The 26,477-nt window shown below is 43.7% G+C and overlaps 1 protein-coding gene across 1 annotated transcript; it reads right to left on the bottom strand.

The window, feature by feature from the left end:
• Positions 1-21,976: 21,976 nt before the first annotated feature.
• On the bottom strand, positions 21,977-25,142 carry LOC143817649 (uncharacterized). The gene is made up of 6 exons (XM_077299142.1): positions 24,877-25,142; positions 24,727-24,795; positions 24,339-24,531; positions 24,022-24,178; positions 23,045-23,901; positions 21,977-22,008 (listed from the first exon to the last, which is right to left on the bottom strand). The coding sequence occupies exons 1-6, from the start codon at positions 24,946-24,948 to the stop codon at positions 21,977-21,979; spliced, it is 1,380 nt and encodes a 459-aa protein (XP_077155257.1). The 5' UTR covers positions 24,949-25,142.
• Between the last annotated feature and the right edge of the window lie 1,335 nt (positions 25,143-26,477).

Raw genomic sequence — 26,477 nt, 5'->3', positions numbered from 1 at the left:
ACATTTTCTGTGAGACAGGAAGATCTGAAATAAAATCCATGGAAATGTGCGTCCAAGGCCTCTTTGGGATAGGCAAGGACAACAACAACCCACTGGCCCGAGAACAGCAAGGGCCCGAGCACACACTTCACAAGACTGCACAAAGGTACGCACATCCCTTGACAAAGAAGGCCACCAAAAAGACCTGGCCACCAAGTCTCTAGTACCAAATATTCCAGGATGACCAGCCAACACAGAAGAATGGACCTCGGAGATGACTCTACTGGTCCAATCATCCGGAACAAACAGTCTTTCTGGTGGACAACGATCAGGTTTATCCGCCTGAAACTCCTGCAATGCACGTCGTAAGTCTGGGGAGACGGCGGACAATATTACCCCATCCCTAAGGATACCAGTAGGCCCAGAGTCTCCAGGAGAGTCAGGCACAAAACTCCTGGAAAGAGCATCTGCCTTCACATTCTTCGAACCTGGCAGGTATGAAACCACAAAATTGAAACGAGAAAAAAACAACGACCAACGAGCCTGTCTAGGATTCAGACGCCTGGCAGACTCAAGGTAAATCAGATTTTTGTGATCAGTCAAGACCACCACACGATGTCTAGCACCCTCAAGCCAATGACGCCACTCCTCAAATGCCCACTTCATGGCCAAAAGCTCCCGATTACCCACATCATAATTGCGCTCGGCGGGCGAGAATTTTCTAGAAAAGAACGCACATGGCTTCATCACCGAGCCATCGGAACTTCTCTGTGACAAAACCGCCCCCGCTCCAATCTCGGAAGCATCAACCTCAACCTGAAAAGGAAGTGAAACATCTGGCTGACACAACACAGGAGCAGAAGAAAACCGGCGCTTAAGTTCCTGAAAGGCCTCCACAGCCGTAGGAGACCAATTAGCAACATCAGCACCCTTTTTAGTCAAATCAGTCAAAGGTTTAACAACACTGGAAAAATTAGTAATGAACCGACGATAAAAATTAGCAAAACCCAAGAACTTCTGAAGACTCTTAACAGATGTAGGTTGTGTCCAGTCACAAATAGCCTGAACCTTGACGGGATCCATCTCAATAGTAGAAGGAGAAAAAATGTACCCCAAAAAAGAAATCTTCTGGACTCCGAAGAGACATTTTGAGCCCTTCACAAACAGAGAATTGGCCCTCAGAACTTGAAACACCTTCCTGACCTGTAGAACATGAGACTCCCAGTCATCAGAAAATACCAAAATATCATCCAAATACACAATCATAAACTTATCCAGATATTCTCGGAAAATATTGTGCATAAAGGACTGAAAGACTGAAGGAGCATTAGAAAGTCCAAAAGGCATTACCAAATACTCAATATGGCCCTCAGGCGTATTAAATGCGGTTTTCCACTCATCACCCTGCTTTATCCGCACAAGATTATACGTACCACGAAGATCTATCTTAGTGAACCACCTAGCCCCCTTAATGCGAGCAAACAAATCAGTCAATAATGGCAATGGATACTGATATTTGACTGTAATCTTATTCAGAAGGCGATAATCTATACAAGGCCTCAGGGAACCATCTTTTTTAGCCACGAAAAAAAAACCTGCTCCCAGAGGAGACGAAGATGGACGAATATGTCCCTTTTCCAAGGACTCCTTAATATAATTCCGCATAGCAGTATGCTCTGGCACTGACAGATTAAATAAACGACCCTTAGGGAACTTACTGCCAGGAATTAATTCTATTGCACAGTCACAATCCCTATGAGGAGGGAGCGAATTGAGCTTAGGTGTTGTGAATTTGGATTCTGGGCTCCCCCGGTGGCTACTGGTGGAATTGAACTGGTGTCTTCATCTTCTCTGTTCACCTGTTCCCATCAAGATGTGGGAGTCGCTATATAACCTTGCTGCTCTGTTAGTTGCTTGCCGGTCAACAATGTTATCAGAAGCCTCTCTGTGCTTGTTCCTGCTCCTAGACAACTACTAGATAAGTTGGACTCTTGTCCATGTTTGTTTTTGCATTTTGTTCCAGTTCACAGCTGTAGTTTCGTTACTGTGTCTGGAAAGCTCTTGTGAACGGGAATTGCCACTCTGGTGTTATGAGTTAATGCCAGAGTTTTAAAGTAATTTCTGGATGGTGTTTTTTGATAGGGTTTTCAGCTGACCATGAAAGTGTCCTTTCTGTCTTCTGCTATGTAGTAAGTGGACCTCAAATTTGCTAAACCTATTTTCATACTACGTTTGTTATTTCATCTCAACTCACCGCCAATACATGTGGGGGGCCTCTGTCTCCTTTCGGGGTATTTCTCTAGAGGTGAGCTAGGACTAATATTTTCCTCTGCTAGCTTTATTTAGTCCTCCGGCTGGGCTGGGCATCTAGAATCAACGTAGGCATGCTACCCGGCCACTGCTAGTTGTGCGTTAGGTTTAGTTCATGGTCAGCTCAGTTCCCATCTTCCAAGAGCTAGTTCCTATATATGCTTATGCTATGTTCTCTTGCCATTGAGATCATGACAGTTTGACCGGCCCGCAAAGTGTTAATTGTTTGGGCTGAAGCAGGAGAAAAAGAAGTGTTGAAGGGAAATTTTTTATTTTTTTTTTCTCCCCCTCAGAGTTCTGCTGCCTAGCCCTTAATTGCTGTCTAGCTGCTTCTTACCTCCTCTTAACCCTTGAATGGCTTTGTGTCCACCTGTTTGTAATGGATCTTCAGAGTGTAACTGCAGGTTTGAATAAACTCGCCACGAAGGTACAAAATTTGCAAGATTTTGTTTGTCATGCACCTGTATCTGAGCCGAGAATTCCTTTGCCGGAATTTTTCTCGGGGAATAGATCCGGGTTTCAGAATTTTCGAAATAATTGCAAATTATTTTTGTCTCTGAAATCTCGCTCTGCCGGAGACCCTGCACAGCAGGTCAGGATTGTGATTTCCTTGCTCCGGGGCGACCCTCAAGACTGGGCTTTTTCATTGACACCAGGAGATCCTGCGTTGCTCAATGTGGATGCGTTTTTTCTGGCCTTGGGGTTGCTTTATGACGAACCTCATTTGGAGCTTCAGGCAGAAAAAACTTTGATGTCCCTATCTCAGGGGCAAGATGAAGCGGAAATTTACTGCCAAAGATTCCGTAAATGGTCTGTGCTTACTCAGTGGAATGAGTGCGCCCTGGCGGCGACTTTCAGAGAGGGTCTCTCTGATGCCATTAAGGATGTTATGGTGGGGTTCCCTGTGCCTGCGGGTCTGAATGAGTCCATGACAATGGCTATTCAGATCGATAGGCGTTTGCGGGAGCGCAAACCAGTGCACCATCTGGCGGTGTCCACTGAGAAGTCGCCAGAGAGTATGCAGTGTGATAGAATTCTGTCCCGAAGCGAGCGGCAGAATTTTAGACGGAAAAATGGGTTGTGTTTCTATTGTGGTGATTCTACTCATGTTATATCAGCATGCTCTAAGCGCACTAAAAAGCTTGGTAAATCTGTTTCCATTTGCACCTTACCGTCTAAATTTATTCTATCTGTGACCCTGATTTGCTCTTTGTCATCTATTACCACGGACGCCTATGTCGACTCTGGCGCCGCTTTGAGTCTTATGGATTGGTCCTTTGCCAAACGCTGTGGGTATGATTTAGAGCCTTTGGAGACTCCTATTCCTCTGAAGGGGATTGACTCCACCCCATTGGCTAATAATAAACCACAATACTGGACACAAGTAACTATGCGTATTAATCCGGATCACCAGGAGATTATTCGCTTTCTGGTGCTGTATAATCTACATGATGATTTGGTGCTAGGATTGCCTTGGCTGCAATCTCACAACCCAGTCCTCGACTGGAGAGCTATGTCTGTGTTGAGCTGGGGATGTAAGGGGGCTCATGGGGATGTACCTGTGGTTTCCATTTCATCATCCATTCCCTCTGAAATTCCTGAGTTCCTGTCTGACTATCGTGACGTCTTTGAAGAATCCAAGCTTGGTTCGTTACCTCCGCACCGAGAGTGCGATTGTGCCATAGATTTAATCCCGGGTAGTAAATACCCAAAGGGTCGTTTATTTAATCTGTCTGTGCCTGAACATGCTGCTATGCGAGAATATATAAAGGAGTCCTTGGAAAAGGGACATATTCGTCCATCGTCATCTCCCTTAGGAGCCGGTTTTTTCTTTGTGTCAAAAAAAGACGGCTCTTTGAGACCATGTATTGATTATCGGCTTTTGAATAAAATCACTGTTAAATATCAATACCCATTGCCGTTGCTGACTGATTTGTTTGCTCGCATAAAGGGGGCCAAGTGGTTCTCTAAGATTGACCTTCGTGGGGCGTATAATTTGGTGCGAATCAGGCAGGGGGATGAGTGGAAAACCGCATTTAATACGCCCGAGGGCCACTTTGAGTATTTAGTGATGCCTTTTGGTCTTTCTAATGCTCCGTCAGTTTTCCAGTCCTTTATGCATGATATTTTTCGCGATTATTTGGATAAATTTATGATTGTGTATCTGGATGATATTCTGATTTTTTCGGATGACTGGGACTCTCATGTCCAGCAAGTCAGGAGCGTTTTTCAGGTTTTGCGGTCTAATTCTTTGTGTGTGAAGGGTTCTAAGTGTGTTTTTGGGGTACAGAGGATTTCCTTTTTGGGATATATTTTTTCCCCCTCTTCCATTGAAATGGATCCTGTCAAGGTTCAAGCTATTTGTGATTGGACGCAGCCCTCTTCTCTTAAGAGTCTTCAGAAATTTTTGGGCTTTGCTAACTTTTATCGTCGATTTATTGCTGGTTTTTCGGATATTGCTAAGCCATTGACCGATTTGACTAAGAAGGGTGCTGATGTTGCTGATTGGTCCCCTGATGCTGTGGAGGCCTTTCGGGAGCTTAAGCGCCGTTTTTCCTCTGCCCCTGTGTTGCGTCAGCCTGATGTTGCTCTACCTTTTCAGGTTGAGGTCGACGCTTCTGAGATCGGAGCTGGGGCAGTGTTGTCGCAGAAAAGTTCTGACTGCTCCGTGATGAGGCCTTGTGCCTTCTTTTCCCGTAAATTTTCGCCCGCTGAGCGGAATTATGATGTTGGGAATCGGGAGCTTTTGGCCATGAAGTGGGCTTTTGAGGAGTGGCGCCATTGGCTTGAGGGGGCCAGACATCAGGTGGTGGTATTGACTGACCACAAAAATTTGATTTATCTTGAGACCGCCAGGCGCCTGAATCCTAGACAGGCGCGCTGGTCATTATTTTTCTCTCGGTTTAATTTTGTGGTGTCATACCTACCGGGTTCTAAGAATATTAAGGCGGATGCCCTTTCTAGGAGTTTTGAGCCTGACTCGCCTGGTAACTCTGAGCCCACAGGTATCCTTAAGGATGGAGTGGTATTGTCAGCCGTTTCTCCAGACCTGCGGCGGGCCTTGCAGGAGTTTCAGGCGGAGAGACCTGATCGTTGCCCACCTGATAAACTGTTTGTTCCTGATGATTGGACCAGTAGAGTCATCTCTGAGGTTCATTCTTCTGCGTTGGCAGGTCATCCTGGCATTTTTGGTACCAGGGATTTGGTGGCAAGGTCCTTCTGGTGGCCTTCCCTGTCACGAGATGTGCGAGGCTTTGTGCAGTCTTGTGACGTTTGTGCTCGGGCCAAGCCTTGTTGTTCTCGGGCTAGTGGATTATTGTTGCCCTTGCCTATTCCTAAGAGGCCTTGGACGCACATCTCGATGGATTTTATTTCAGATCTGCCTGTTTCTCAGAAGATGTCTGTCATCTGGGTGGTGTGTGACCGTTTTTCTAAGATGGTCCATTTGGTTCCTCTGCCCAAGTTACCTTCTTCTTCCGAGTTGGTTCCTCTGTTTTTTCAAAATGTTGTTCGTTTGCATGGTATTCCTGAGAATATCGTTTCTGACAGAGGGACCCAATTCGTGTCTAGATTTTGGCGGGCATTCTGTGCTAGGATGGGCATAGATTTATCTTTTTCGTCCGCTTTCCATCCTCAGACGAATGGCCAGACCGAGCGGATTAATCAGACCCTGGAGACATATCTGAGGTGTTTTGTGTCTGCTGACCGGGATGATTGGGTTGCTTTTTTGCCATTGGCGGAGTTCGCTCTCAATAATCGGGCCAGCTCTGCCACTTTGGTGTCCCCGTTTTTCTGTAATTCGGGGTTTCATCCTCGATTTTCCTCTGGTCAGGTGGAATCTTCGGATTGTCCTGGAGTGGATGCTGTGGTGGAGAGGTTGCATCAGATTTGGGGGCAGGTGGTGGACAATTTGAGGTTGTCCCAGGAGAAGACTCAGCTTTTTGCCAACCGCCACCGTCGTGTTGGTCCTCGGCTTTCTGTTGGGGATTTGGTGTGGTTGTCTTCTCGTTTTGTCCCTATGAGGGTCTCTTCTCCTAAGTTTAAGCCTCGGTTTATCGGCCCGTATAAGATATTGGAGATTCTTAACCCTGTTTCCTTCCGTTTGGACCTCCCTGCATCCTTTTCTATTCATAACGTTTTTCATCGGTCATTATTGCGCAGGTATGAGGTACCGGTTGTGCCTTCCGTTGAGCCTCCTGCTCCGGTGTTGGTTGAGGGTGAGTTGGAGTACGTTGTGGAGAAAATCTTGGACTCTCGTGTTTCCAGACGGAGACTCCAGTATCTGGTCAAGTGGAAGGGATACGGCCAGGAGGATAATTCTTGGGTGAATGCATCTGATGTTCATGCCTCCGATCTGGTTCGTGCCTTTCATAGGGCCCATCCTGATCGCCCTGGTGGTTCTGGTGAGGGTTCGGTGCCCCCTCCTTGAGGGGGGGGTACTGTTGTGAATTTGGATTCTGGGCTCCCCCGGTGGCTACTGGTGGAATTGAACTGGTGTCTTCATCTTCTCTGTTCACCTGTTCCCATCAAGATGTGGGAGTCGCTATATAACCTTGCTGCTCTGTTAGTTGCTTGCCGGTCAACAATGTTATCAGAAGCCTCTCTGTGCTTGTTCCTGCTCCTAGACAACTACTAGATAAGTTGGACTCTTGTCCATGTTTGTTTTTGCATTTTGTTCCAGTTCACAGCTGTAGTTTCGTTACTGTGTCTGGAAAGCTCTTGTGAACGGGAATTGCCACTCTGGTGTTATGAGTTAATGCCAGAGTTTTAAAGTAATTTCTGGATGGTGTTTTTTGATAGGGTTTTCAGCTGACCATGAAAGTGTCCTTTCTGTCTTCTGCTATGTAGTAAGTGGACCTCAAATTTGCTAAACCTATTTTCATACTACGTTTGTTATTTCATCTCAACTCACCGCCAATACATGTGGGGGGCCTCTGTCTCCTTTCGGGGTATTTCTCTAGAGGTGAGCTAGGACTAATATTTTCCTCTGCTAGCTTTATTTAGTCCTCCGGCTGGGCTGGGCATCTAGAATCAACGTAGGCATGCTACCCGGCCACTGCTAGTTGTGCGTTAGGTTTAGTTCATGGTCAGCTCAGTTCCCATCTTCCAAGAGCTAGTTCCTATATATGCTTATGCTATGTTCTCTTGCCATTGAGATCATGACACTTAGGCTCCTCAAAAACATCCCGATAGTCAGACAAAAACGCAGGGACCTCAGAAGGAGTAGATGAAGCGATTGAAATCAGAGGTGCATCATCATGAACCCCCTGACATCCCCAGCTTAACACAGACATTGTTTTCCAATCCAGGACTGGATTATGAGTTTGTAACCATGGCAGACCAAGCACTAGTACATCATGTAAATTATACAGTACAAGGAAGCGAATCACCTCCTGATGAACGGGAGTCATGCGCATGGTCACTTGTGTCCAGTACTGCGGTTTATTCATAGCCAATGGTGTAGAGTCTATTCCCTTTAAAGGAATAGGAACTTCCAGAGGCTCCAGACTAAAACCGCAGCGTTTGGCAAATGACCAATCCATAAGACTCAGGGCAGCGCCCGAATCCACATAGGCATCGACGGAAATGGATGACAGTGAACAAATCAGAGTTACAGACAAAATAAACTTAGACTGCAGAGTACTAATGGCAAAAGATTTATCAACCTTTTTTGTGCATTTAGAGCATGCTGATATAACATGAGCTGAATCACCACAATAAAAACACAATCCATTTTTCCGCCTATAATTTTGCCGTTCACTTCTGGACTGAATTCTATCACATTGCATAGTCTCAGGTGCCCGTTCAGAAGACACCGCCAACTGGTGCACAGGTTTGCGCTCCCGTAAATGCCGATCAATCTGAATGGCCATAGTCATAGCCTCATTCAGACCTGTAGGCGCAGGGAACCCCACCATAATATCCTTAATGGCCTCAGAAAGACCATCTCTGAAGTTTGCAGCCAGGGCGCACTCATTCCACTGAGTAAGCACCAACCATTTCCGAAATTTTTGACAATATACCTCCGCTTCATCATGCCCCTGAGAGAGGGCTAATAAAGCCTTTTCAGCCTGAATCTCCAGGTTAGGTTCCTCATAGAGCAATCCCAGTGCCAGAAAAAATGCATCCACACTGAGCAATGCAGGATCCCCTGGTGCCAATGCAAGTGCCCAATTCTGATGGTCGCCCCGCAGGAAAGATATCACAATCTTGACCTGCTGAGCAGGGTCTCCAGAGGAGCGAGATTTCAAAGACAGAAACAATTTGCAATTGTTCCTGAAATTCAGGAAGGTAGATCTATCTCCAGAAAAAAACTCTGGAATAGGAATTCTAGGTTCAGACATAGGAGTGCGAACAACAAAATCCTGTATGTTTTGAACTTTAGCAGCGAGATTATTCAGGCTGGAAGCCAAACTCTGGACATCCATGTTAAACAGCTAAGATAAGAACCATTCAAGGGTTAAGAGGAGGTAAGAAGCAGCTAGACAGCAATTAAGGGCTAGGCAGCAAAACTCTGAGGAAAAAAAAAAAATCTCTCCTCAACACTTCTTTTTCTCCTGCTTCAGCCCAAACAATTAACACTTTGCGGGCCGGCTATAATGTCATGTTCCCAATGGCAGGGAATTTGTCAACCAAACACGGGCAAAAACAGGACGAGCTCTAGGGTGATGGAACCTGAGCTGACCGCGATCCTGAACCTCAACACTCAACTAACAGTAGCCGGGGAGCGTTCCTGGGGGGACTCTAGACGCCTCGCGCCAGCCGGAGATCTAGCTTCCCCTATCAGAAGAATCAAAGACCTCGCTTGCCTCCAGAGAAATATTCCATAGAAATAGCAGCCCCCCACATGTAATGACGGTGAAATGAGAGGAAGGCACAAACGTAGTTATGAAAACAGATTCAGCAAAAATGAGGCCCGCTAAAAGCTAGATAGCAGAGGATACAAAAGGTGAACTGCGCGGTCAGCTTAAAACCCTTCAAAATACCATCCTGAAATTACTTAAACTCATGTGCCAACTCATGGTACATGAGTGGTAATTTCAGCCCACTAGAGCAACCAGCAGCAGAGAATTACATATCTGCAAGCTGGACTAAAAACATGAAAGCAAACAAGAAACAGGGAAATCCAGACTTAGCTTGTCTTGAAGGCTTTAGGAGCAGGTAGCAAAGGTAACAGAGACACACTGATACATTGATAGCCGGCAAGGGAATGACAGGAAAGCCAGGTTAAATAGGAAACACCCAGCCTCTGATGGACAGGTGGAAACCAGAGACCGCAACCCACCAAAGTCACCCAGTACCAGTTGTAACCACCAGAGGGAGCCCAAAAACAGAATCCACAACAGTTCACATCTAAGCAACAGCTCTTGGAGGGTATTTTGTCCACATGCAAAACAATTGAAGCAGAAACCATCCAAAAACTAACAAATTCAATGGACGAGAGAGTTCAGAAGCTTCTTTCGAACAAGGGGTCCTATGTACAAATATAACATCACCTAGAATAAAGTTTTCACTAGAAAAATGTTTGATTTCATTTTGTAATAAGCTGATAATGCTTATAACTTTACAATTTACCATTTTTTTGTTCAAAATAAAAAAAAGGTTGAAAACTCTGCTGTGCATAATAATTTGGAACATGCATTTTGAGTGTTTATTTTTTTTTTTTAAGATACTGTTTTCATAGGCAGTTTGTTCCAAAACATTGCAATTATACTAGAATAGTAGATGACTGGAAAATAACAATGACTGCAATTCAGATAGGTAATTTAGAGAAAATGTGAGGAAATATTATTTGCATAATAAATTGGAACACAGTGTATTTTGAAATCTAGAAGTGCATTGAGTTATGAGAATGCACTTCCAGCTCTATAGCCTCAAGCAGTATTCCCTGCATACCATTAGCATCCGCTGGTTGAATTACTGGTCATTGGCTGCATAGCAGATAAAAAAAAATCAATTAAATGAGGGTGGCACTAGGCAGGGAATACAGTTTAAAAAGGAGCTTTAACTAAACATCTTTAGCTTGGCTGGTTGTCAAAAATGGGGGACTCCATATCATTTTTTTAAATTAATTATTTAAATATTTTTTTGTTTTAAATGGCATAGTGACCCATCTATTCTTGATAACCAGCCATGATAAACCTGACAGCTGATGGTTGCAGCCCGCAGCTGTCCGTTTTGCCATGCTGGTTATTAAAAATAGAGGGAAACCCATGCCGTTTTTTCTAATTTATTTATTTAAAGCTCAGGCGCTGGCTGATGAATACTCCTATCAGTCATGCCTGCTTTCGTTGTTATTAGTGGCACCAGGCGTAGGCTGATCGGATTAGTATTCTCTCATCAATCGACGCCTGTGACCTGAGGTAAACTTTTTACCTCTGGTTGTCTCACGATGTCATCCACGGGAACTGTAGCTCTCTGATCCCCGGTAATAGGTTACCACCAGCAATGTTTACCGGGTCATGCAGATGACACAGTGGCAAACAAAGGAGTTCGGGACCCCCATTCATTTGAATGTGGTCCGTGTTCAGGTACTGTTCTAATATCCAAACTGAACATTTTTTAAATATTCGGCCTAACCAGCCCGACCCGAATATCCAGCGGTTCACCCATCTATGTGAAGGCCTAAAACAACATCAGTATTAAAAGTTTAAACAAAATAAAAGCAGTGCCTCTATTTAAAATTGTGGATGCTGAATAGTTCTTATTTCATTTATAAGACTCAATGAAAATTAATGTTTGTTTGTTTATAACTAGGACAGGTATACCGCCATCTGGTTCAATGAGTATCATGTCTGATCTTACAGTATGTTTGCACACTTGAATTATAATTGGCCAAGTCTTATCTCTTCTGAAATAAACATTTCTGTAAATATATAAAAAGGATTTTAAAAATTATCATATTTAGGTTGCTTTTGTTAATTTGTAAATATTCATTATTTCTTAAATGGATCAAGTTCAGTGTAAAAATATTTTTACTGTAAATGAGAGAATAACAGCTTACCTAGTCAAATAAGGGCCTACATGTAGAAACCAATGGAGATGAAGAAAAACATAAATGCACACATATTAAATTACTCATTTTTTACATATTTCACAATCGTAATATTATGTGGACTGAAACAAGTAAAGTAAACATACTAAAGTATATATAAATATGAATTTCATACATTGTTAATCAGATGTCTTAGACCTGATGAGGCTGCACATTTACTTTGAAAAAAGATGTCTCAATGGCAGTAAAATAAAATGAGATGTATAATGATATCATTATAAGCCTTTCATAAGGTCAGCTAAAGACTAATGGATCTCATAGGTCCAAATGTATTCAATCTCCATCCTCCCAGCCTGTCAGCTCCAGCATGTAGTGAGAAGTATAACATTTCATCAGCTGCGAGGAGGGACACTGTGGAGTTGTTAATCAGCCTAGAAGATCAGAGATGGACTTTACCCTTTCCTTAAACAACATACAGTGATTTTAATGGCTTTCCAAAGTACACCATCCTCATCAGATCTATATATTTGCTTTAAAATAGTAGATCTCTTTATTGCTAATGTTAAGAATTGTTTTGTAAAATAGCATATATGCAACTTAATGATTTATCTCTTGAATAGCAAAGCATCATCCCCTTGTTCAACTATGCTTCCTGTCCTGTCTGTAGTAAGCTACTCTCCATAAAATGGTTGTTGATTGAGGGGCATCTGAATTAAAGAGAATCTGTTTTTGGCTATCTAATATGAGAACAGCATGATGTAGGGACTGAGACTATACAGACCGACTTGTCACTTACTGTGTTGCTTAGTGTACTTTCTATAAAATCACTGTTTAATCAGCAGGACATTATCGTTAGATGACTACTTGACCTGTTGTCAAGTAGTCCAAATAGCCCCCCCACACTGATTAGCAGCTTTCTGCCTATGCAGCATGTACACATAAAGCTGCCAATCAGTGGTGTGGGTGGGGTTATAGAGAGCTCAGCATTAGAGAACTGGTAGATCTGCAGCAGATTAAAACAATTTGCTATCAAAACTGCAGCAAATAGTGCAGTAAGTGACACATAGCTGAACCAGGGTCTTTTTCCCTACATCTTGCTGCTCTCAAATGGGCTAGCGAAAACCTGCTGACAAATTCCCTTTATCACATTTATTAACATTCTTTCATGCAAATAATGATAGAAATATAGTAATCTGCAGCACTTTACAATTAAGTGGAAATATATGCAGACAATAAAAACACTAGAATGTAACACATTTCAAAAGTTACAGGAAGAGTAGGGACCCTGCTCGAAAGGTTACAATCTATAAAGTGAACTAGTTTCCTACATGCTATTATGGAGGAGGCTGGGTGATACTTTTGATAACATGCCCCTCCATCAGCAGCCATCAAACAGTTGATAGATCCCTCTATAGTGGGCCCAGACAGGGGCATAACTATTGCAATCACAGCGGTAACCACAGTGATCGGTCCCCATGGGCCTGCCAACACCAGCAAAGGCTTCAGTTGGATATGTATTGTGGCACACAGACCCTTCAGGCAATACATGCTGTCGGCCAATCAGAGGCCAGCGTGCACGTGACTGAGGCCATAACAGTAACGTCATGCACACCCATCACTTGCACCCTGAAATCAGCTGCCAGCTTCAGAGGAGGATGCTGTGCAGTGGGGGAGTGAAGGGTAGGTGAGTATTTACATTTTTTTTAATTAGAGAGCACACAGTGGCCATACTACTACATGGATAACTATGGGTTTTGCATTACATTTTATGAAGGATATAAGCTGTGTATTATATGAATGATATGGACTGTGTATTATATTATATGAAGGATATAGGCTGTGTATTATGCTAATATGGAGGTGCAGTATAATATATTGAGGACTATGGGCGGCATTATATTACAGATGTGCTCAAAAGTTTACATACCCCAGCAGAATTTTTGATTTCTTGGCCTTTTTCAGAGAATATGAATGATAACACCAAACATTTTTTTCCACTCATGGTTAGTGGTTGGGTGAAGCTATTTATTGTCAAACTACTGTGTTTCTCTTTTAAAATCATAGTGACAACCCAAAATATCCAAATGACTCTGATCAAAAGTTCACATACCCTGGTGATTTTGGCCTGATAATATGCACAGAAGTTGACACAAATGGGTTTAAATGGCTACTATAGGTAACATCCTCACCTGTGACCTGTCTGCTTGTAATCAGTGTGTGTGCATAAAAGCTGAGTGAGTTTCTAGGATCCAAACAGACTCTTGCACCTTTCATCCAGCCACTGACATTTCTGGATTTTTACTCATGGGGAAAGCAAAAGAATTGTCTTCGGATCTACAGGAAAAAGTTAGTTGAACTGTGTAAAACAGGAAAGGGATACAAAATAATATAGAAAGAATTGATAATGCCAGTCAGCAGTGTTCAAACTGTGATTAACAAATGGAAAATCAGGGGCTCTGTAAAAATAAAACCACGGTCAGGTAGACAAACAAAAATGTTGTCCACAACTGCCAGGAAAATTGTTCAGGATGCAAAGAAAAACCCACAGATAACATCAGCTAAAATACATGACTCTCTGAAAACTAGCGGTGTGGTTGTTTGAAGATGCACAAGGAGGCACTTGAAGAAGAATGGGCTGCATGGTCGAGTCGTCAGAAGAAAGCAAATGCCACAAAGTACCTCACCTACAATACACAAAACAGCACAGAAACAAGCCTCAAAACTTCTGAAACAAGGTAATTTGAATTGATGAGACCAAAATGGAACTTTTTGGCCACAAACATAAGCGTTACATTTGGAGAGAGGTCAACATGGCTGTTTGTTATACTAATATGATGGACTATGGGCTGTGCATTTTATTACATGAAGGACATGGGCAATGTATTTTTCTAAAATGAAGGACTATGGGCTGAACAATATATATGAAGGATATAGGCTGTGATTAATACTAATATGGAGACCTATGGGCAGTGCATTATCTTTTTGTCATGTCAGACGCTGTTCAGACCAGGTCATTCGGCAGACAGCGGTAATTCCGCTTTTGACCACTGTTTGCTCATTGGCGTCGGCTAGATTTTATCTAGCTGTTCCGAGGTTAATTTACCTGATCCTCGGATTGGAAGCTGGGCCATGCCCATTGCCTTTAAATAGTTCTCCTGATCATTGGGCGTCGCCGATTATAGCTTTTGTCTTGTGCGTTGTTATCTCGGTCTGGAGTGGAGAGCTGGTTGTTGGAGATTCGTTGCTGGTGGTGTATTTTCCTTAGTCTTATTTACTCCTTCCTATATTTGTATTTATTTTGCCCTGCACATTTATAGTGTATTCCTGAGTGACTGCGGTGTGGTGTATATTTTCCTTTATCCTTGTCTGTGCTAACTGTGGGTATTGGTGTATTACCTCTTCACTGGGTGGTGGGCGAAGGTTTCAGCCTAGGGTTGAAACAGGAGACAGGGTGAGGTTCGAGGCCTGGACATGCACACCATCAGTGTAAACTCCAGGTAGAGGGTCAGTCAGGATTTCCCTAGTCTGAGGGAAATTGCAGGGGCCCGGGTTATTAGCTCTCGCTCACCTAGTCTCCCCGTGACACTTTTATGATGAATATGGGCTGTGTACCATATTAATACGGAGGACTATGACTGTGCATTATACATGGAAACGCTTTATACTATATGGATGAATTTCTGGATGTATTATATATTTTATGGAGGACTATGTGGTGCATTATATTACAGTGGATTATGAAAGTATTAATCCCCTTGGCTTTTTACCTATTTTGTTACATTGCAACATGTGTTTAAATATTTTTGTAATCCAATTTGTGTGTGATTCATCTGCACTAAATAGTTTAAGTTGTTGAAGTGAAGTGAGAAAAAATAGGCATGAACTCAATGTATGGGATCAAATATCTAAAAACTGGCATGTGCATATGTACAGGTGCATCTCACAAAATTAGAATATCAGCAAAAAGTTACCATAATTTCGGGTGTATAAGAGGACTGGGCGTATAAGACGACCCCCAACTTTTCCATATAAAATATGGAGTTTGGGATATACTCACCGTATAATACGGGGGTCATCTTTTACTCCGGGTTTCGTCTTATATGGCGTTTGCAGTCCGGATGGTTCCCAGGATCTGGAGGAGAGGAGACTTTCCTTCAGGCCCTGGGATCCATATTAATGTGAAAAAAAGAATAAAAATAAAAAATATGGATATACTTACCGTCCGACTGCCCCCGGCTCTCAGCGGTGCAAGTGGCAGCCTCCGTTCCCAAGGATGCATTGCGCTCAGGACAGGAGATGACATCACAGTCAGGCGTTTCGAGGGAGCCGTCCCTCTTCCTCGAGGTATGGTAAGGTACCTTGAGGAAGAGGAATGGCTCCCTTGAAACGCATCGGGATTGGCCCCTACACACATCTGTCATACACGAACAGGTGAAGTCACCATTTAGCCACGCCCCACGCTCACCACATTATCCCACTGCGGCGCCATTAGCCGAAGCTAACCGCTGTGCCTGCCAGCGTTTTCACGGGGGTTTCTCTGCTCTAGGAAGACGCTCCCCAGTAGGTCAACAAACTAGCTGGCCTGGATGATGTGTAATCAATATATTAACAAATACCTATTGTTCAATTAAAAATGCACCTCTGTCATCCAGGATAAAACACAATATGTTACAACAGACATCAACTTAAAAGTCAATATTACAGTCTTATATGAACAAAAGTCTGTGTTTTCCTGTGCAACCAATGAACAGACACAAAATTTCAAAAGTCAACATGTGGATAATAGTCTTTGCCTTCAGGCTTGCATGAAAATAGATGTCTGGATAATTAAGATTAAATGCTGTTTTGTCACACCCCCTCTCCATTCTGAGCCCCGCAGTCAAATGACTCCAAAATTAAACTTTTTGGCCAAAAAAGTTAAATGCTTTGTCTGGCACAAAACTAACGCAGCTTATCAACCCAAGAACACCATCAACACAGTGAAACATGATGATGGCAGCATCATACTGTGAGCATGTTTTTGGCAGCAGGGACAGGGAAAATGGTCTGAGTTGAGGGGAAGATGGCTGGTGTGAAACACAGGGATATTCTTGAACAAAACATGTTTCAGTCTGTCAGAGATTTGAGACTGGGATGAAGGTTCACTTTCCAACAACACAATGACCAAAAGCATAATGCTAAAGCAACAGTCGAAAGGTTTATAGGGAATAATATAATTATTTTGGAGTGGCCTAGTGAAAGCCCAGATCGTAATCCATTTGAGAATCTGTGGTAAGACTTGAAGATTGCTGTTCAACAGAGGAAACCATCTAACTTGAAAGAGCTGGAGCAGTTTGACTTTGCCAAAGCGACTTGCAACTGTTTTGCCATAAAAGAAGGCTCTACAAAGTACTGACTTTAGGGTGTTGAATAGTTATTCACACTGAAGTTTACAGCTATTTTGTCTTATTTGTTGCTGGCTTCACAATAAGAAACAACAATTGTTCACAGTTGTAAGCATGTTCTTTGCATGAACTAATGCAAGCCCTCATAAAAACAATGAAATGCCAGTGTGTGAGGTTGCAAAACATGAAAAATGCAAAGGGAATTAATACTTTTGCAAGCCACTTCATATGGAGGACTAAGGGCTGTGTGTTCTACTACAGCATATAGAGGACAATGGGCTGTGCATTATATATAGAAGACTATGGAGTTATATAATATATTATATATTATATGAATTATATTATATGGAGGACTATGAGATGCATTATACGATATAAAGGACTATGGACTGTGCATTTTACCTCTGCTATGTATGCCCCTGGTGAGTAACATGGTTTATTTTTTTTATACATTAAAGAACAGCGGCAAGATGGTGAGCATATACAAGGATGGGGAATATACACATACCTGGATGGGGCCTAGGATACAGAATATGTAGATATATATATACTGTATATATATATATATATATATATATATATATATATATATATATATATATATATATATATATATATATATATATATATCAGGATAAGGCTAAAGATAAGGGACAAGTACCAGAATGTGGGATATATATACCAGGATGGGGCTAGGATGGGGGACATATATGCCAAGATGATGGGCATATATACAAGCATGCAAAACAGTAGGAATTCATGAAGTGCAAAAACTTTTGCAAACAACTGAATACATATATAAAGTTGTGTGCAAAAGTGTTTTCCCCTTAAATGGTTCAGATCACCAAATAAATTTAAGCATTAGACAAAAATATAACACAAGTAGACAGAATTCACTTTTTAAATGAAGGTCTCTATTATTAAGGGAAAACAAAATCCAAACCTGCAGGGCCCTGTGGGAAAAAGCTATTGTCCCCCCTTAATACATAAATTAAGTGTGGTTTATCACACCTTTGGGAAGCTGAGTTCAAATTCACTAGCTACTTCCATGCCTGATTAATGCCACACCTGTTCTCAGTCAAGAAATCACTAAAATAGGACCTGCCTGACAAAAGGAAGTAGACAAAAATATTCCTCAAAGGCTAGACATCATGCCGTGATTCTGGAACAAATAAGAAAGAAAGTAATTGAGATCTATCTGTGCTGAATAGGATATAATGCCATTTATAAAGCTTTGGGAATCCAGGGAACCATAGTGAGATCCTTTATCCACAAATGGTGAAACATGGAACAGTGGTGAACCTTCCCAAGAGTGGCCAGCTGACCAAAATTACCCCAAAAGCACAGTGGTGACTCATCCAAGAGGTCACAAAAGATCCCACAACAACATCCAGAAAACAGCAGGCTTCACTTTCCTCAGTTAAGGTCAGTATTCATGACACCACCATATGAAAGAGACTGGGCAAAAATGTCCTGCGTGGCAGACTTCCAAGACAAGAAAAAACCACTGCGGAGCTATAAGAACATAAAGGCTCTTCTCAGTTTCACCAGAAAACATCTTGATGATCCCCAAGACTTTTGGGAGAATACTCTGTGGCATGACCTTAAAAGGGCGGTTTATGTTCATAAACCCTCCAGTGAGGCTGAATTACAACAATTCTGATGAATTGGCCAAAATTCCTCCAGTGCATTGAAAAACACTTCACCTACATGAAATTGCAGCTGTTTGAGTGTGTTGACAGGTGTCTATTATACAGTTAACAAGTTCAATCACATCCAACCTCTCCACCATGGCCATGACCAAAATACTGTCTAAGGACACTAGGGACAAAATTGTAGATCTGCACAAGTCTGGGATGGGCTACAGGACAATAGGCAAGCTGCTTGATGATAAGGCAACAACTGTTGGCACAATTATTAGAAAATGGAAGAAATGCAAGATGACTGTCAATCTTCCTCGGTCTGGTGCCCATGCGTGATCTTGCCTCGTAGATTAAGGATAATTCTCAGAAAGGTCAGTAATCAGCCCAGAGCTACACGGGAATGACAAAGGGAGCTGGGATGATCCAGTGGAGGCATGGAAGAAAGTCATTTGGTCAGATGAGATCAAAACAGAACTTTTTGGAGTCAATTTCACTTGCTGTGTTTCAAGGAAGAAGAAGTATGAGTACAACCCAAAGAACACCATCCCAACTGTGAAGCATGGTGGGGGAATCATCATAATTTGAGTGTGCTTTTCTGCAAAGGAGACAGGATCACTGCATGTCTTAAAGGGAGGATGGATGGTGTTATGACCCCAGTGGACAGGGTCTCAGAGGAACGTGTAAGTCTGCGAGATTCAAAAATCCAGCTCATAGGGCTGTGGTAACTGGGTTGACCAAATAGCTACTCCTAACGCCAACACTAGAAGTAGCCGGGGATCATGCCTACGGTGATCGCTAGATGACTCGCGCCAGCCGGAGAATCTAACTACCCCTAGGAGAAGAAAACAAAGACCTCTCTTGCCTCCAGAGAAAGGGACCCCAAAGCAAGATACAAGCCCCCCACAAATAATAACGGTGAGGTAAAAGGAAATGACAAACACAGAAATGAACCAGGTTCAGCAAAGAGAGGCCAGCTTACTAATAGCAGAATATAGCAAGATAACTTATCTGGTCAACAAAAACCCTATAAAAATCCACGCTGGAGATTCAAGAACCCCCGAACCGTCTAACGGTCCGGGGGGAGAACACCAGCCCCCTAGAGCTTCCAGCAAAGGTCAGGATACAGATAGGAACAAGCTGGACAAAAATACCAAACAAAACAAAAGCAAAAAGCAAGGAAGCAGACTTAGCTTGAAATACAGGAACCAGGATCATAGGACAAGAGCACAACAGATTAGCTCTGATTTCAACGATGCCAGGCCTTGAACTGAAGGTCCAGGGAGCTTATATAGCAACACCCCTGAACTAACGGCCCAGGTGAGGATATAGGAAAAGACAGAAGCTCCAGAGTCAAATCACTAATGACCACTAGAGGGAGCAAAAAGCAAAATCACAACAGTACCCCCCCTTAGGCTGGTTTCACACTTGCGTTTTTGAACGCATGCGTTTTTTAAAAAAAACGCAAGGTGCAAAAACGCATGTAAACGCATGTAAACGCTGCGTTTTTTAGACGCATGCGTTAAACGCGTGTGTCAAAAAAACGCAGCGTTTACACGCGTTTACATGCGTTTTTGCATGCGTTTGCGTTTTTTTGAACATTTTTCCAAAAAAAAAAAAAAAAAAAAGATAACCAGACACAACCAATGGGAATAGAGAGGCCGTATATGATTGTCTCTCAATATATAGACCCTAGGGGGACAGAAATTTTCAGAGCTTGCTACTGTTTCCGGTGTCACGATGGATCTTTCTATGGATAACTTTTATTTCAAACTGGAGTTCAGCTTCAAGATTTTCCTTGCCTGTGTTTTTGCTTGGGAGCAAGACCGAAACCGCCAAAGATGGAGAAGGAGACAGCGTCGGCGTTTTTGGAGGCACCCCATCATTGAAGTGCGTGAGAGCCGTGGAGCATATCACACGCTCTATGCGGAGCTGAATGCCAACCCGGAGAAATTCCAGGATTATACCAGAATGTCTCAAGATTCTTTCCGGGATTTACTGGCTCGTGTTGAAGGATCCATAAGGCGACAGGACACACGGCTCCGTAGAGCGATTCCACCTGAGGAACGTCTGTTAGTGACATTACGGTACGTTCCAAAACTAAACCAATGACCGTCAACTTTGTTGTTATGACATGTTTTCTATGTTTTCTTTTTTTTTCTTTTTTTTTTTAAAAACACCATTAGAGCCGATTTTAAATTTTTTTGTTTTTGTTTCTTTTTCTTCTAGATTTCTTGCCACAGGAGAGAGTTTATCTTCCCTGCACTTCCAATACCGCCTTGGAATCTCAACCCTCTCCGGAATTGTTGTGGACACCTGTCGTGCGTTATGGAATGCACTCCGTGAGGAGTTTATACCCGTACCCACCGTGGACATGTGGCGGGAAATTTCAACTACATTTTTGAACGTGTGTGATTTCCCAAACTGTTTAGGGGCGGTGGATGGAAAGCACATCCGCATTGTCAAACCTGCCAGAACCGGATCTGAGTTTTATAATTATAAAAAATATTTTTCGGTAGTGCTTATGTCAATAGCGGATGCGGAGTGTCGCTTCATCGCCGTGGATATTGGAGCTTTTGGCCGTGGCAATGATTCCCAAACCTTCAAGAGCTCGGATATGGGCCGTCGGTTGTATGGCAACAATTTTAATTTTCCCCCTCCACAGCCTCTCCCCAACACTCAAGGCCCACCGCTGCCATTTGTTATGGTTGGGGATGAGGCCTTCCAGATGTGTGAAAATCTCCTGAAGCCCTATTCTAGTAGGGACTTGGACCACACTAGAAGAATATTCAACTACAGACTGACCAGGGCCCGAAGAACCGTAGAGTGCAGCTTTGGCATTCTTGTTGCTAAATGGCGCATTCTTGCAACAGCCATCAATCTAAAAGTGGAAACAGTGGACGAGGTGGTCAAAGCCTGTGTGGTGCTACACAATTATATAATGGCTAAGGAGCGACCCCACATTGAACTTGATGAACCTGTTGCACACCCATTGCCTGATTTTCAGCATCACCCGATGCGGTCAACTGCAGCCGTTGGTCTTATGCGGGACCAATTTGCGGCCTATTTTGTGTCCGATATTGGACGTGTGTCATGGCAGGACAATGTTGTGTAAATGTCCTGTTGTATGTTTATGTTTACCAATTATTAAACACTGATACAAATTTTTCTAATTAATAAACTTTTTTGTGTTCACCATGTCTACTATCTTTTTCCTCTCTAAACAAAGGTTGACCAAAGATGGGCAGTAGATATGTATATCATATTTTGTAATCCAAAACCAGGAGTGGGTGATAGTTGTTGAGGTAATAAATTTTAATTTTTCATCTTAATTTACCTCTGTTGCACTCCCTATTTTGGTTTTCAAAGAATGATATAAACCACGGGCCCCATACTTATAATAATGGTACAAAATGTTTATTTATTAATTCTAATATTGTTGACGTCATTGCGTCAAGACTGTCACGGTCTCTATATCCATCAAGTCAAGTGTAAGCAATAATAAATTCATGATAAACATATACATGATCATGAATTCACAATTTCTGACACCTGGCCTGGTGAGCATAGATATGTAGAGTGTGAGAACAATTGTCCCATCTGTTTGACAACCATTGTCACATAATGTGCTATATAGAATATGGTGAATATACAAGGCAGTAATCAACTTAATCGGTCAGGTATATATTTTGACATCTGACTGGTTAAGTTGAGTTCTGAACTTGATTTCCACCATTTTCTCTTTGTACAGTGACACTACACTAGGTACAAAAATAAGAGTATGGAAATAAATACTATTTTTTTGGCCAACTCATATCTGTATACTAAAGAAACACATATAGATGTTGTCTGGTATTTTATACTACTGGAGATATGTGTAGGCCAAAAGAATAAGTGTGTGACGAAGTTTATTGTTGTGTATTGAGAGCGGTGAAAGACACAATAAACCAAACATAATTGTTTCAAATAAACTTTTTTTTTATTGAGGAAAAAAAAAACAAATTTATTTTTTGGTACCGCGCCGGGTTGAACCACGCCGGCTTGGGGTTGAGTGACGTAACTGGGGGGTATTCAGAACTGAAGCCTGGCTCACCGTGGAGGAGGCAGAGGTGGCAGGAGAATGGGCAACAAAACTTGAAGGGTCTGGAAGTTCGGGGATGGGGCTTAAAACATGAGGGGCTTGAGACACACTGGAAGGTTGAGACACATCGGTAGGTGATGGGGGAGGAATAATCAAAGTTTTTTGTTTTTTATGCGTTTTGCCAGTTTTACGTTGGGTTTTCCGGGTTTGGGGAAGTCTTCTTGGGCTATGTTGTAAAGTGTGGGCGGGAGACACGTCAGGACCCGTCTCCACACAGTCAGTCTCCATTGTGGAGCGCTCGGCAATGTCTGAGTCCAATGGGGGGAAAGATAAACTCCCGCCTGGGTCCTGGTGCCTCGTTGGGGGGGGGAAACAAAAACCCTTCCAGGATCCTGGTGCCTCGTTGGGGGGGGGGAAACAAATCCCATACCATTGTCCTGCTGCATTGCTGGTGGGGGGGAACAGAAAGCCATGGATGGATCCTGCTGCATCAGGGTGGGTCCTGCCTGGAAAGGTATGGCTTGGTCGTGCTGCATCATGGGAGGCCCGGTGCGATACGCCATGGATGGGTCCTGCTGCATCGGGGGGTGTCCTGCCCGGAAAGCAACTCCTCGGTCCTGCTGCATCGGGGTTGGTCCGGTCAGATATGACAGGCCTCGGTCCTGCTGCATCGGGGTGGGTCCGGTCCGAAATGCCAGGACTGGGTCCTGCTGCATCTGGGGTGGGCCGGTCCGATATTGCATGGATGGGTCCTGCTGCATCGGGAGGGTGCCGGGCCGATAAGCCACGCCAGGGTCCTGCGTCATGGTGGTGTCAGCGGAGGAGGTCCAAGCCGGAGCAGCGGTCGTCACGGTGGTGGCGGTGGGATGTCCAACAGCACTCGTCATCGTGTTGGCGCTGTAGTGGAGTACACCTGTAGAGGGAATAGAGGTGGCCGTGCAGTGGTATGCAGCAGAGGTAGGAATAGTGTTTACTTGTGACAGTGACGGCACAGTTGGATATGCCGCCACATTACGACTCTGACTCTGCTGCATAGCCTGCACAAAAGCAACATTGCAGGCCTGCATCACACTCAGCTGGAGATCAGGGCTAAGGTGTTCCGACATGCCCTCTAGGATTTGATTGAAAAAATGATGAGCTGGCTTCTTGAGGTCGGCTTTCAATTGATCAACGCTTTTGGCGACATCCTGGATGCGGCAATTTAAGAGATTATGGGTCACATCCATTCTGTCACCTAAAGCCTTGATAGCTTCATGTAAAACCGAGCTCAAGTGTAAAAACTCGGGCATGAGGGACCTATCCGAAGCCCTCTGTCGCTGCCGGGATGAGCCCGCAAAAATGGGTGCAGCGAAAGAGGACTGCGAAAGGGGAAGACCTGATGGGCCAGCCCCCTGGTCTCCAGTGAGTGTGGAAGACCCACCTGGTGCTGCGCTGCTGGATGGCTGGGACGGGTCCGTGGCTGCCGGCTGAAGGACCGCTCCAGAACCTGTGGCAACAGTCGTGCAGTGTGTGCTGTGAAAAAAGAAAACAGAAAATTAATACCAAACTATAACAAGACGGTACATCCTGTGGAATTAAAAGTGACAGATTATGTCAATGCAACACAACCGGAGGCATGTGAGAAATACTTACGTTCTCATGAGAAGGACCGGTCTCAGGAAGGCCAACACACGGTGGTATTTGTAGAGCCGGTGCCTTGCTCCGGAACCACTAGCTGCACTCTTCTCTGCACGTAGGTCCTTGTTGAAGCGGTCCTTCATGGAACGCCAACGTGTCCTTACTTTCTCCACTGTGAAATAACAATAAAATATAATGGTCAGAATAAGGACTTTTGGCCGTGCTCTCGTGACTGTGTGTGATGACAGAAACTACGAAAAGTTTCTTTCATCACACACAGTCAAGAGAGCATGGCCAAGGTCTGTTGCTTCACACTACCGTGCAATACTTACCAAATGCATTACGGACCCGTGGCGGGGAATTCTCCCAGCCATCCCACAACGCTTGGGCCACCTCACTCCACAAACGACGGAGAACACTATTGACGGCGTGCTGTTGATCCCGGCTGTCCCACAACGGGACTCGCTCCTGGACCAGACTGATCAGCAGGTCATTATCAATCCGGTCGTCGTCCCGTTGTGAAACCTAAAATTAAAACAAAATCATTTAAGTTTGCTCAACCACATTTGGAAAAAATAAGACACGAAGATGAGAAAGGGCAGGAATATGAAAGACAACTTTCAGAAAAGGATGATATAAGAAATATGTATAGAAAAACAAGGGTACAGAAAGGAAGTTAAAAGAATATTACAATAAGGACAGTCTGCCTGGTATACATACCCGCTGCCGTCTTCCACCTGGACCTTGACTCCGCTGCTCAGTACCTCTCTGTCCCTCAGTTGAAGTGCTCTATAAAATTTAAAAAAAAAAATTGCCTCATGTGTCGATGTGACAGTCAATACTTACCAAGCTGACGGACAAAAAACATACCTCGCTCACGTGATCCACTTCTGATTGACGTGGCTGGAACTCCTCATCAGACGAGGAAACCGGAGAAGACATTCTGATGCGTGTTGAAAGAAAAAAAATAGAAGAAATTAGGACATGTAGATCCAAAAAATTGAAAATGAATGCATTGGCTAGGATATACTCACATTGCTCTGTGTCTTGTCCAACAATGCGTCCGGGCAGGGTGCTGTCTTCTTTGGAGTCTGATGAGAAGTGACCAGAAACTTCCCCCCACCTTCCTTTTATAACCCTGCAGCTATGGGGGAGTCTTATCAGTGTCTAGACATCTTTATCTACACTTAATTCAATGGTGCCAAAAAAAACGCATGCGTCAAAAAAACGCATGCAAACGCATGTCAAAAAAAACGCATGCGTCCCCATTGACTCCAATGCATTTTTTTGTCCAAAAAAAACGCATGTAAACGCATGCGTTTTTTTGGAAAAAAAAAACGCCCCTCAAAATACTACAAGTTGCATTTTATTAAATGAACGCATGCAGTTAAAAAACGCATGCGTTCACAAACACGTGCAAACGCGTACACCAAAAACGCATGCGTTTTCAATGTTAAATATAGGGGAAAAAAACGCATGCGTTTTTTTGGTAAAAAACGCTGCAGACAAAAACGCAAGTGTGAAACCACCCTTAGTGAGGGGTCACCGAACCCTCACCACGACCACCAGGGCGATCAGGACGAGCGGCGTGAAAGGCACGAACTAAATCGGCCGCATGAACATCAGAGGCGACCACCCAGGAATTATCTTCCTGACCATAGCCCTTCCACTTGACCAGGTACTGAAGCCTCCGCCTGGAGAGACGAGAATCCAAGATCTTCTCCACCACGTACTCCAACTCGCCCTCAACCAACACCGGAGCAGGAGGCTCAGCAGAAGGAACCACAGGCACAACGTACCGCCGCAACAAGGACCTATGAAACACGTTGTGGATAGCAAACGACACAGGAAGATCCAGGCGAAAGGATACAGGATTAAGGATTTCCAATATCTTGTAAGGACCAATAAAACGAGGTTTAAATTTGGGAGAGGAAACCTTCATAGGAACAAAGCGGGAAGAAAGCCACACCAAATCCCCAACACGTAGTCGGGGACCCACACCGCGGCGGCGGTTGGCAAAGCGCTGAGCCCTCTCCTGTGACAACTTCAAGTTGTCCACCACAAGATTCCAGATCCGCTGCAACCTATCCACCACAGAATCCACCCCAGGGCAGTCAGAAGGTTCCACATGACCCGAAGAAAAACGAGGGTGGAAACCAGAGTTGCAGAAAAACGGCGAAACCAAGGTGGCGGAACTAGCCCGATTATTAAGGGCAAACTCAGCCAACGGCAAGAAGGTCACCCAATCGTCCTGATCAGCAGAGACAAAACACCTCAAATAAGCCTCCAAAGTCTGATTAGTTCGCTCCGTCTGTCCATTAGTCTGAGGATGGAAAGCAGACGAAAACGACAAGTCAATGCCCATCCTACTACAAAAGGATTGCCAGAATCTGGAAACGAACTGGGATCCTCTGTCTGACACAATATTCTCAGGGATGCCGTGCAAACGAACCACGTTCTGGAAAAACACA

Source organism: Ranitomeya variabilis, chromosome 3 (assembly GCF_051348905.1).
Source record: "Ranitomeya variabilis isolate aRanVar5 chromosome 3, aRanVar5.hap1, whole genome shotgun sequence".
NCBI lineage: Eukaryota > Metazoa > Chordata > Amphibia > Anura > Dendrobatidae > Ranitomeya > Ranitomeya variabilis.
The sequence above is the reverse complement of the archived record's forward strand: the minus strand, read 5'-3'. Positions and strand labels throughout refer to the sequence as shown.